The 13,097-nt window shown below is 40.2% G+C and overlaps 1 protein-coding gene, 1 long non-coding RNA gene and 2 other non-coding genes across 7 annotated transcripts in view; 3 read left to right on the forward strand and 1 right to left on the reverse strand.

The window, feature by feature from the left end:
* Positions 1-7,457: 7,457 nt before the first annotated feature.
* On the forward strand, positions 7,458-7,886 carry LOC141413692 (uncharacterized). Its single transcript, XR_012438477.1, has 2 exons — positions 7,458-7,589; positions 7,783-7,886. It is a non-coding gene; the product is annotated as an uncharacterized lncRNA (long non-coding RNA).
* On the forward strand, positions 7,640-7,709 carry LOC141414429 (small nucleolar RNA SNORD104). Its single transcript, XR_012439459.1, has one exon. It is a non-coding gene; the product is annotated as a small nucleolar RNA SNORD104 (small nucleolar RNA).
* A 38-nt stretch (positions 7,887-7,924) lies between the features above and the next one.
* Positions 7,925-8,056, forward strand: LOC141414538 (small nucleolar RNA SNORA76). The gene has a single exon (XR_012439554.1). It is a non-coding gene; the product is annotated as a small nucleolar RNA SNORA76 (small nucleolar RNA).
* A 1,355-nt stretch (positions 8,057-9,411) lies between these two features.
* Tex2 (testis expressed 2) overlaps positions 9,412-13,097 on the reverse strand; it is a 107,618-nt gene continuing 103,932 nt past the window's right edge. For all 4 annotated transcript variants that reach the window (XM_074045421.1, XM_020156464.2, XM_074045420.1 and 1 more), the window contains 2 exons: positions 12,691-12,811; positions 9,412-10,895 (listed from right to left, as the gene is read on the reverse strand). In XM_074045421.1, the coding sequence (XP_073901522.1) occupies positions 10,773-10,895; positions 12,691-12,811 (244 nt within the window). In that variant the 3' untranslated portion in view covers positions 9,412-10,772. The remainder of the gene's footprint in view (positions 10,896-12,690; positions 12,812-13,097) is intronic.

Genomic DNA, 13,097 nt, shown 5'->3' on the forward strand with positions numbered 1-13,097 from the left:
AATACACCAAGTAAAAACTGAACAATTGACAGGTAAGAATAAGAATCCCATGATTACATTAGATTTCAACACTCTCATTGCTGATAGAACAAGTAGGCAGAAACTAAAATTATAAGACATGATTTTACAACCTCTGCACTATTGCCCTTTCTGGCCATATCACTTTTTTTAAGTTTTCTTTTATTTTTAATTGATCAGATAATTCCATGTTTTGGAGGCTGTCTTATACATTGTAGGTGTTAACTGCAATCCTGGTCTTTCACCTGTATTAAAATGCTATAAACTGGGTGCTTTAAAACAACAGAAATTTATTTCACAGTTCTGAGGACAGAGTCTGAAATGAAAGGGCTGGCAGAGCCAGGCTTCCTCTGAAGCCTCTAGGAGAGGATCCTTTTTTGCCTCTTCCAGCTTTTCGTAGCTGTGGGTGTTCCTTGGCTGGTGATAGCTTCACTCTAATATCTGCCTTTGTCCTCAAATGGTTGTCATCTTCTTGGTGCATCTCTGTGCCAAAACATGCCTCTTCTTATAAGGGCATCAGTCAGACTAGATTAGAGAGTATTTTAATGAGCTCACTTTACTCAATTACATCTGTAAAGACCCTGTTTCCAAGCAAGATCATATTCAAAGCTGATGGGAATTAGGACTTCAACATTTTTCTTTGGGGGATACAATTCAACCTACAACACTATCCAATAGGTGTCAGTGGCACCACTCCCAGTTGTGAAAAAAAAAAAAAAAGTATCTCCAGACATTACCAACTGTCCCACCGATTGAAAACCACTACTCTTGGAGATTTGAAAACCATTAACTACCAAGATCCACTTGACAGACCCAACAACAGAAGAACTTGCCTTCTCTTCAAGTGCAAAATAGGCCATGTGTTGGGCAATAAAATAAATCTCAATATGGTAGCCAACATCCAAGATGGCTTCCCCAAATGCCTGTCCTCCCCCACACCTCGTGTTTTCTTGTCACATTGTACGAGGTTGATCTGGGTGACCAAAAGAGTGTGGGAAGTGACAGTATGCCCTTTCCAAGACTGTACCATAAAAGACATTGCAGTTTATATTCCTCCAATACCCTGTTCAACTCTCAACTCACTCACTCTGAGGGAAGCTGGCCAGTTCCATAGCATAAGCAGTGCTATGGCGACCCCCCACGTGAGGAACTGAGACCGCTTGCCAACAGCGGGAGTGAGTGAGGTGAGGTTAGAAGCACATTCTCCAGCCCCAGTCAAGCCTATAGACCAACGGATACCCTGATTGCAACCTTATGAGGGACCCAGAGCCAGTTAAGGCACTCCCCAATTTCTGACCCATAGAAGCTGTGAAGTAACAAATAAATGCCTGTTTTTGTAAACCACTAGTCTTCAGGGATATTTGCTATGCAGCATAAATACCTTATACACAAAATAAATTTTAAAGGATTGAAATCAGACAGATTTCTGGCTATAACACAATGAAACTTAGATATTAATGACAAAAAGATATCCAAAAAATTGCTAACTCCTTGGAAATTAAATATCACTCTTCTAAGTAATTTATGGGCAAAAGAGGCTATCACAAGTGAAATTGGAAAATATTTTGATGCCTGCCTAGTTAGTGTGAAGCCTCAAGTTCAAAACCCTGGTACCATCACCAAAACAAAGACAAAAATAAAAACTCACTTCCCCAAAACACACAAAAAAAAGAAAAATATTTTGAGCTAAATATTGATGAAAACACAATATAATCCGTGGGATGCCTCTAATGCAGTCCTCAGTGGGAAAATTCTAGTTTTTTAAAATGGGTTATATTTCTAAAAGAACAGTTTCACATTAATGATTTCACCATATAGTTGAAGAAACTAGAACTTTTAAAACTTGAAATATAAGAAGGGAAATGGTAAAAACTAGCATAAATCAATTTTTAAAAGCAGCAAATATCCATGAAGTCAAAAGCTGATAAATTTCCCTGGGTATGGAGGTACATACCCACGTACCTGTCATCTCAGCACTTGGGAGGCTGTCAGAAGGATCAAGGCCAGCCTGGGCTACAGAAGAAGGAAGGGAGGGAGGGAGGAAGAGACAGAGGGAGGAAGGAGAGAGAGAGAGAGAAAAAGAAAAAGAGAGAGAGAGAGAGAATAGACCCAAATGTAAGAGCAAATATTATCAAATTTCTACAAGGAAATTAAAAAAAAAATCTTTGTGACCTGATTAGGCAAAGACATGTTAGATATGACACCAAAGCATTATCCATAAAAGAAATATTGATAAATTGAACATCAGAATTAGCAAATGCCTCCTCTTTGAAAGGCACTGTTAAGAAAAACAAAAAGCAAATGACAGACTGGGAGAAAATATTTATAATACATACACATAAGAAAGGACTTGCATCTAGATATTAAGAATACATACAACTCACTAAAAAGAGGCAAAAGAGCTGATTCGATACTTTACAAAAAAGCTATGCAGAGCTGGTCGTGGCTCATACCTATAATCCTAGGTACTTATGAGGCAGAGATCAGGAGGATCTCAATTCGAAGCCAGCCCAGGTAAATAGTTCAAATAGTTCTGGAGACCCTATCTTGAAAAAAACCTTCACAGAAGAAAAAGGCTGGTGGTATAGCTCTAGGCATAGGCCCTGAGTTCAAACCCAAGGGAAAAAAAAAAAGGCTATGCTAATGGAGGGAAGGGCCCCCCCCCCACCAAGGGAAGCTCTCTAAAATGACCAGAGCAGAAAGGGTTGGAAGGCTGTGGCTTGAGCAGCAGAACAGCTGCCTAGCAAGTGTGAAGCCCTGAGTTCAATCCTCAGTACCACCAAAAAAATAAAAAGACTCAACATCTTTAGGAAAATGTAAATTAAAATGATGAGGGCTGGTGGAGTGGTCCAAGAGGTAGAATGCCTGCTGAGCAAGTGTGAGGCCCTGAGTTCAAGCCCCAGTGCCACCAAAACAAAACAAACAAACAAAAAATCCAACGACAGCCATGGATCTTGCTACATATCCATTAAAATGACTATAAGTAGAACAGTCACAATACCAATTATTGATTAGGATCTGAAGTCACTAGAATGCTTATCCATTGCTGGTGTGAAGGTAAAATGGTCCAATTGCTTTGGAAAATAGTTTGGCAGTTCTTTTATGAAGTTAAAGATATATACCGAATAATTTCACTTCCAAAAGAAATGCAAATGAATGTCCATAAAAATATTTCTACACAAATGTTCTTAAATAATAACCCGGTACTGGAAACAACCCAAACTCCATAAACATAGGAATGGAAAGACATATTGTGGCATAAACTTCACTATTCAGCAACAAACAGAAATGAATTACCGATGCAAGATCTAATGTGGATTACAAGATTAGCATGGAAGAATCCAAAACATTAGTTTGAGTGAAAGGAACAAGACATAAAGGAAGATAAATGGAATCATACAGTATGTATCCATTGAAAAAATCTAATCGAGTCAATAGGAATAAAACTAGATCAGGAATGCTTGGGGTGGAAGTTGGTAGGGATGGAGATTGACTATAAAGACGATTGAAAGAGCACATTCTGTGTCTTGATTGTGAAGCAGGGTACCCAAGTGCACATATTGGTAAAAATGCAAGAAAATGTACATTTAAAATGGATGCATTTTGTCATGTACAAAGTTGATTTTTAAAAGAGAAGAAAATATGATTGTGAACTGATTCATCAAAAATTCATAAAAGATATTAAATCCTGTTAAAACCACAACTATGGTAAGATGCCATTTTCTACTCACCATAATGGCAAACACATGAAAAGTCTGACATGATGAAATGCCTTACTATGTACAATTTAATATACCCCATATAAGGGCCGCCCGTGTGGCACAAGTGGTAGAGTTCTTGGCTAGCAAGCTTAAAGACCTCAGTTCAAACCTCAGTACCACCAAAAGAAAAAAAAACCTACATATAAATATAAATATATATATATATATATCCCATATAAGAAGCCTGAAAATATCAAGAATTGGTGACAACATGGGGGTGCAAATTAGAATACCCACTTTGGGTAACGATTTATTATTATTTAGATACCACTTAGCATTCTGCTCTTATACATACATACCTTAAAGGAACTCCTGCACACACAGAATATTTTAAGCAGCATTGGTTTTTTTTGGTAACAGTAAAAACTGGAAGCTAATTTAAAGAAATTCAGCAGATATGTAAACTGCAACATAATTATACATCGAGATGTTAACACAGCAGTGAAACTGGTTGCATTGTGCAATTATGGATGCATTACAGACAACATGAATGGACATCATCAGTAATATCTAGTAATGAAAAAACTAAGTCACAGGCTGGTGGAGTGCGAGGGCCTGAGTTCAACCAGTATTGTAAACCAAACCCAACCAAATCAAAATAAAACAAAAGAAAAAAAAGGGGGAATCGTGGGCAAAACTATTCACACGAACATTAAGTTAACAAACAAAAAAAAGACAAGTAGCAAAGATAATGTAAGATAAATTAAAACCCTAAACCCAAAACATAAATAACTGAAGAGTATCATTTGATATCACAGATAGATGTAATCCATGATGGAAATAGTTAGCCCTTACCTTTTACGAGCTAAAAAGCCTTGCCTCAAACTATACAAGTACAGGAAGTCCGTCTTATTGGTGAATTCATTACACCTGCTTCACCCCCCCCCAAAAAAATCAGAAGACATTTCAAATTTCCATGCATATACCATGCAGCTCTAGATGTTGAGTCCCATGTGATCGTCAGCTGTATTTAAATCATTGTGTGACCTGCTGAGTGTTTCCTGCCCTTAATTTTCTGAAAATCTGCTTCCCTAAAAGCAAATGGTACCCAAAAAGCAAGGTAAAAGTTCATGTGCTTAATTGAATGATAAAATGACAATATATGGTTTTGTCAAAGGTGGCATGTATTTAGTGGAAGTTGGGCAGTGTTATGGAAAAATGGATCAAGCATCCTCAGTACAGTACTGACCTGTGTGCACTATGACACCTGTGGTTTTCAACAATAGTGGTCTCTTTGGAACCATATACCCACCAATACTGTAAATAATATTTAAAAAAATGAATAGGGCCAGGCATGAATAAGGAATAAAAAATGAATAATCTCAGCTATTCATGAGGCAGAGACAGGAGGACCCTGGGTTCAAGGCCAGCACCAGCAAAGTTAGCAAGACCCTATCTCGAAAACAAAATACAAACAAAAGGGCTGGGGGTGTGGCTCAAGTGCTCCCCAGTATTAAAAAAAAAAAAAACGCAGATGCTATCACTTTGGTTAGATATCCCCACACCCCTGGTCCCTAGAAGTCCTTTGCTCTATTCCCCCATTCTGATACTTCTGCCTTTTTGTCTTTTCCAGGATGTCCTATAAAGGGAACCACAAGGTCTTTTGAGTCTGGCTCCGCCTACTCAGCATAACACCCCTGAGATCCTCCCAAGCAGCACATCTGTCACTTGCTCACTGTATTTTATTGCTAAGTAGAACTCAGGTGTATGGATGGGTGTACCACATTTTACCTATCCATTCACCCACTAAAAGGCATTTGAGGGCTCTCCCTTTTGGGGGATTATGAATAATGCTGCCATTAACATTCATGTACAAGGTTTTGCGTCAACACAAATTTTAATTTCTCTTGGGTAAATACCCAGGGACTACTAGGGTCACATGGTGAATGTTTATAAGAAAATGTCCAATTTAGCCGGGTGCCAGTGGCTCACGCCTGTAATCCTAGCTACTCAGGAGGCAGAGATCAGGAGGCCTGTGGTTCCAAGCCAACCCAGGCAAATATTTGGCAGCCCCTATCTCGAAAAACCTTCCACAAAAATAGGACTGGTGGAGTGGCTCAAGGTGAAGGCCCTGAGTTCAAGCCCCAGTACTGCAAAAAACAAAAACAAAAAAACTGTCCAACTTCTTTCCTATTCCATTTTGAACTCCCAAACAAACATAAGTAATGGAGCAATCTTTTTCTCTGCATCTTCCCCAGTTTTTGGTATTTGAAATAATCCCCCTCCCCCTCCCTCCCAGCCGTCCTTAGGTTTGATTTAGGGCTTTGCATCTACCACTTGAGCCATGCCTCCAATTGTTGAAGCATAATCTGAACACACACTGTCAACCGATGACAGTACACACACTTCCAATCAAGTACACAATACACAAAGCAAAGATTCTGACAATTCAATTACAACACAACTAAGGCTGAATAATTCATCTCATACTTGCACAGGATGGGAAAAACATCTTCATTTCAAGAATCTATGGAAGATTTATAAAAATTGATCATACCATCCTAAAATAAATATTAAAACGAGTTTAAATAGCAATAAATCATCTCGACAGTATAAACACTTATCAATAATTATCGCTTCGGATCAAAGAATTTTTAAAACTTAAAGGCCATGTTCAAAATAATGAAAATAAAAGTTTCATGCAACTACAGACTCATAGGCTGAACTGTTTTTATTATTATAAGAGGATAAAGGGAAAAGAATTTCCAAGGGAAACATAAAAAGGCATTAAAGATAACCAAAGATTGTGACTGTCCTTTATTTCCCCTCTCCAGGTGAAGACAGCTTTTAGAGGGCCATGTTCTTAATCACCCCCCTGAATTTTTATCCTGAGTGTAAACAGCACCGTGCTCCGCTCATAAAATGCGCAGGATAAATTCTGGGAAGCACGTTGACATTTCCCGTCGTTAGCTCTTTTATTCTGTGGACTTCCACAGTGTGCAGGCTGTTCACGTTGTAGCATTTATTATAGTATTGGAATGGCAGTTTTTCCACATCACCCCAGTCCTTTAAAACAAGCATTTGTTAACCATTTAGAATGTGCAGGATATTGTTTTCAGGAATTGAGGTCCAGAAAGGTTAAGTGGCCAGTTCATTACAAAGTCAGGATCTGGGCACAGATCTGTCTACTTTTAAATACAGTATAAACTCCATCTACCGCCACAAGTTACTTTAAACCCAAGAACAACTTTTTGGTGGCACAGGGGTTTGAACTCAAGGTTTACACTTGCTAGGCAGCCCTCAACCACTTGAGCCACTGCGCCAGCCCTGTTTTGTGTTGGGTATTTTCCAGATAGGGTCTGGAGAACTATTTCCCCAGTTTGCCCAGGCTGGCTTCCAACCGCGATCCTCCTGATCTCTGCTTCCGGAATAGCTAGGATTACAGGAGTTAAACACCGGCGCCCGGCTTCAAGAACGATTTTTTTTTTTTCACTTTTTAATCCTCAGCTCCTAGCGTAGCTGCTGACACAGAGTATCTCATACAAGTTAGGCATTGCTTGTCTCCTGTTTGCTTTTGTGAACTGTAAGAGAGACACGCTAACTAAAAGCCCACGAAAGAGATATGGAGACACTCGCAAAAACTTGGAGGACTAAGCTTTTTCCTTGACTTCCATCTCTATGGTTGGAGAGTGACTACTCTATACTCTGGAGGACTTAATAAGCCCGACCAATCATCAAACCACTTTACACATTTGTACCCGGAGGTTTGGCTTACTATTGGTCAATGCACGTACGGTCCGCCCAACAACTTCCGGTGTCCTCCTTTAAGTAAAGGACACGCCGGTCCTCCTGCCTTTCACAAACAAGAAGGTAAAGGGTGTTCCTTCGCTGGGCAGGCTCGGGAGCTGGATGGGAGGCTGGCAGTGATGACTTTCCAATTAGTGCACGCGTTAGACTGCTGATGCGGATGATGCATACTGTAGACTGAGCCCACCACGGCGGCGGCGGGGAGGTGAGAGGGCTAGCGTGACACTTGGCTCAAGCGTCTCTGTTGTTCTTGCAGATCCTGTCTTGCCAAGGACGTCAGACCTCACTGCCTTCCCAGCAGTTTTGCAACCCTTTCCCACGTCCGAACATCTCAATAAAATGATTTAATCTCCACCCCGATGTCGGTGTGTGTGTGTGTGTGTTTATGTGTGAGTGACGCGCTGCCTTTGAGCCCCCGTCGCGCCTGCGCGTAGCGCCGGGGGTTAAGCTGCAGTGCCAGAGCACGTGCTCGCGCATAACTGGGGCCGCCTGCCGATCGTGGGCGGTCCTTTTAACCGCGAGCGACAGGGTCAAGACCCACATTAACTCCTGGGTACTGGAGGGGGTAGGCAGTTTTCGGGAGGATGCCCCTAGAATTTAAAAGAGGTCGGCAGGTATAGCAGGGGCTCCGCTGTGTGGTGAGTGCAACCACACGCCACTTCCCAAATTGCCTGCCACACCTTATGCCATAACCCTAAATGCCAAACTGTCCTTTTCCGATCAGTGAGATGTGCTGATATAGTTAAACGCGAGGTGGGGAGGGAAGACTTAAATTTAATACGTGCTGACTTGGGCCTGGAGCTGCATGACTTACCTAATAGTCGCGACCTAATTACTAAAACCATGTAAACTGCTTGTTTAGGTATGGTGACATGCATAAGTCTACAGCTTTAGGCAAACCCAACTGTCCTAATTAGCATAGACAGCTCACAATTACAGGGTGGGCCCAACATAAGCACTTAAATACACAATCACTTCACAATTAGCTTCTGCGGTTGAAAGATCTTAAAAAGTTTGGGTTTAATGTGCACAAGTATGTGTGTCGGGGGCGGGGGGGGGGGTGTCCTCACTATTTGCATCTCTGAAGGCCCCAAATTAACAGGATTACTAGGTTCTGGAGCACAACTGCCCTGGCTCCTAAAATGAACTCTTTTAACTCAGACCATGGACTAAGGAGGAAAATGGCACTTTCCTCATGGTGTGGTGAGACCTGCATGGGAGGCAATTGCTTTGGACAGCATACCAAAATAATCACTCATCTTAACTGCGACATAATGGAATTGAAGCATCAGGGAAGCAGATCTCAAAACACCAGTTTTTCCTGAATTTCCTGAGTCAGCACAATAAAGTCCTCTCTGCTTTAACCTTTCCGAAAAGTAACCTGATGCCAGCCTGTTTTCCGTTTCTAACCTTGTAACAAGCAGGTGGAACTCTGTTTTTTGTAGAATGGAAGCTGCCTCAGTCACAAGCCCAATTAGGTCCAATTATTTTGTAATTTTGTCTTGACATAAGGATTGGTCCACAGTGACCACCCAGTAAATGAAAGCTGCTCATGCCAGAAGAGGGCAGGCCCATGTGGCCTGCATTCACTGTTTATCCTGATCCTGTCTAAATGATTTACTAGAAATAACTTAGATGCTTATCTAGTGTTTGACATGAGATTTATTTTGTGAAACAATGCAAGTGATTGTAAGTCCCCACATACTGTTCGATTAAGTGCAATAGTGTACAGGCGTGCAATTTCTTCACAGTAGTGCATCTAGTCCTTTGCACAAAGTTATTGCACAAAGATTGTTAAAGACCAGTGAATAAGACGTGAGCTCTGACAGACAAATCTGCCTACATGGTGAGAAATTAGAACAAAATACTGACTGGAATGGTCAAATAATTTAAGTCAAATGTTTTAATGATGCAATTAATCAAATAAGGGTTCAAATATATCTTTTCAATATATTAATTTCTTTAAAGTTATGTTCAGGCAAGGAAGGTGCTGTTTAAGAAACCACTATTAGCTTTGTCCACAGATGTTATCGAAAGTTACCCAAGGTAATTTTGACATTGAATGCAGCTTTAAACAATAAAATTTTGTATCAATTTTACTTCCAAAAGTAAATTATACAATTAGCCCCAAACTTGTAAACTAAACATTCTGACACAAATGCACAAAATTAAATTGGCAACATTTAAAAAAAAAGTCATGTGTCTTATTTTGAAATATGTAGTGTTTGATGTTGAACAAACTTTTGGTCTTGAAATAGAGAGCAGTTCTCTGTTTTGGCTTTCAGAACAAAAAACTGCCCACAAAATGATTCCAAACCAAGTAGATTAACAAAGTAAAACTGCCCACAAAATGATTCCAAACCAAGTAGATTAACAAAGTATTCAGATTCCCATATGTAGCTTCCAGGAGTGCTCAAGAGATGTCAAATGGTAAGATTTTGGCCCTGGCTTTCTGGCCCTACCAGGGAGGAACAATCGGTCATTGTATGCAGTGTTTGATGCCACATATATCTTAAGAAAAAAATCAGGATTAATTAGAGGCAAGGTGATTGTACCTCACTGGTAAAAGGGATGGTTTGATCTCATGGCTTTGCTTAATGTTCACATAAATCCCACTGTCCCCACCCCAGCTGAAAGTGTGTTAGTGTATGTGTGTGTTCTATGGCTACTTGCTTCCAAAATGCACAATTTAATATGAAAAAAAGTTACTATTCCTATCTTTTTACCACCAATGAAATGGCTCACAAAATTCCACCTCCACACACATTACCACATTGACATTTTCAGAGTGTGGAGGGCTGCAATCATGTACAAAGTATAGAGTGAAAAAATGTTCCATTGTGCACCAGCTGCCTGAGGAAAAGCATTGGAGGAGTGGAGGAGGCAAGGCGGAAGCTTTCCAGTTGTACAGCTTTGCTCTGAATGTGCTCATCTGCTGCCACAAAAACTGGTAGACTTAAAAAAGTCATGGTATAAGTCACTTGTAACTTTTGGCTCCACCGGTATGATTCTTGCAGTCTCCTTTGCCGGTCAAAGCTTTGTAGCAGACAATCCAGACACCTGTCATTGGATGCAGGGAATGACACCTCACAGTGGAATGGACACCGGCAGGCAGGGGGCAGAAGCAGTCTTAAGAGACAGTGGCTGTGGCACAAGTAAAGGCCAGTGCCACCACACAGATGGCAGCCATGAACTCCACACCTCAAGCTAGGTCTCATAATACTGGGAACATCCCGTCTTCACCCCTCACAGCTGGTCAGTAGCCTCCAAAGATGGGTCTTTCAGGAGGCAGGAAGTAGAGCGAGGGTCCATGGCTGAGTGCATTATAGGGATATAAACATCATCCATATTTGGCATGACAAAAACTTTCTGTAGGGAGATATTAAAAAATAGCCATGTGGAAGAATGCTTTGTAGGCTGTCACCCTCCTTATATATGAAAGTTTTCCCTACATATTCTAAACTAATTCCTCCACCATGCTTGAATTTAGGAAGAGTTGCCAAATCATACTAGTGCATGAGTACTAGAAGAACCCAGTTCATCACCTCTGAGATCTTGATTTCATATACAAATAAAATTACTCATATGAAGTGATAAATATTCAACATTAATTTAGGAGAATTGGCTTAGTTGCTGACAGTTTTTCCAAATGCCCAGAACACATAGTCTAAGTTAATTTATCCCTTTAAATCTTAGTGACAAAACATAAGCTAATTTTTTTTTTAACATCAAAACCACAAACCTACAATAAAAGAAATTCTGTAATGAACACCCAAAGGATAATCAGTGATTGATAGTGATGGTGCTTATTTATCTGTTTATAAAATGACTTCATATATGAATTTTGGCAATGCATTTTTTTTTAATTTAAATTTATTTATTTATTGGCAGTGCTAGGGTTTGAACTCAGGGCCTCATCTTGCTAGGCAGGTGCTCTACCACTTGAGCCACTCTATAAGCGCATTTAATCTTTAGCAACACGCTTTCAAAAACATACATGAATTTAAGCAGGGCACCATGTGAGGGTACAGCAGTTATACTTCAACTTTCCAACTTGTCTCAAAAGTACCAGGCATAAATCCTTGCTCCTTCTTCCTTCTTTTGCTCCTTATAGCCCAAGATCCCTAAAAGGGATGAACCACCCAAATTCTACATAGTGAGTTCTAGGCCACCTTGAGCTACATAGTGAAATCCTGTCTCAAAAGAGCGAGGGAGAGGGAGAAAAAACCAGAATGTATGAGGTTCTTCCTCTAGCTAGTTTCAAAGTACTTTTCCATTTGGTAATAATAGTAAGCTTTTTTCAGAAATTGGTTATCAGTTACATTCAATCTCTAGCTTTTAAATAATAATGTGACTTTTAAAGAACAGTGACAAAATATACTGTAAAAAGAACCTAAGTATTCTTAAAAAGGTCAAATTCATCACTAAGTAAATAAATTATGAGCTAATCCATAAACCTTGAAAGACAGCTATGCTTCAAATATCTGATCAAGGCATAGGGATGTAGCTCTGGCAGAATGACTGCCTTGGGTTTAATTCCCAGCACTGCAAAACAAAACAAAGCAAACATCTGATTAAAATGTGATGGAAATAGCTCATCTCAGGGGCCTCAGCTATACTGCTATTACCTTTGGTAGAAGAATGCAGTCAACAAACAGGTTTTAGAAGAGCTCTGAATATATTAGAAGATATTCAGAGGAGGCCTGATTCATCTTGGACTCTCAGAATAGTTGGCTCCTGGCACATGGAAGGGTTTCCATGAATGGTGAACTAAACAGACTGAGTGGACAGGGAGCAACTTCCCTGACTGCAGGCTTAGTACTACTAGCTGGCCAATTCCAGACTTCATGTGGGGAAAAACAAAGCCCGGAGAGTCTCCACAGGCTTACAGGTACAAGGCATCATCTTTTGCTCTGTCACATACCTTGTGGGTTTCATTGAAGACTACTTAGTAATGTTCTGTGGATATGTTTCAGGGCTTTTGACATGTACCTAAAGTTTTATGTCTCAGTTTGATCATGTTGTTCTCTCCTGGGATGAATGTCCATCCATGGCTTTCACTGGAGTCTCAAAAGAGCACCTTGTCCCAAATGAAGTCAAGACCTCTGTTCTACCCAGAGTTTTTATACTCGGTGTGAAACACTGGATAACACTACAGGTTTACCTGAAACTCTTGCTCCAGTTTCTTTTCTATCCAGTCTGTCACGTGAACTAAAGTCACTTCTCTCTCTCCAAGTTTTGGCCGAGCTTTCAGCTCCACATATGGTGGCTTCCGGAAACCATACCTTTCGGAAGAAAATATCCACACTTAGAAGTAAAGAAAGAAGTAGACAGGCAATGGCGCAAATGCTCTCATTTACATGAGAGTAACATTTACCTAAAATGTTCTCTATTTTTAAAATCCTCTCTAAATTTAATTAAGCACAGCAAGAGTGAGTTGTGAACTCCCTGTGCTCCCTGGACAGTGTTAGTGGTATGATGGATTTAGACCAGTTCTGAGAAACTCGGAAAGTCAAGAGGTTTTGCAAGAAAAGGCTATGCAATAAAGGAAATGTGAATTAAAACCATACT

The sequence above is a fragment of the Castor canadensis genome, chromosome 11 (assembly GCF_047511655.1).
Source record: "Castor canadensis chromosome 11, mCasCan1.hap1v2, whole genome shotgun sequence".
Classification (NCBI taxonomy): Eukaryota; Metazoa; Chordata; class Mammalia; order Rodentia; family Castoridae; genus Castor; species Castor canadensis.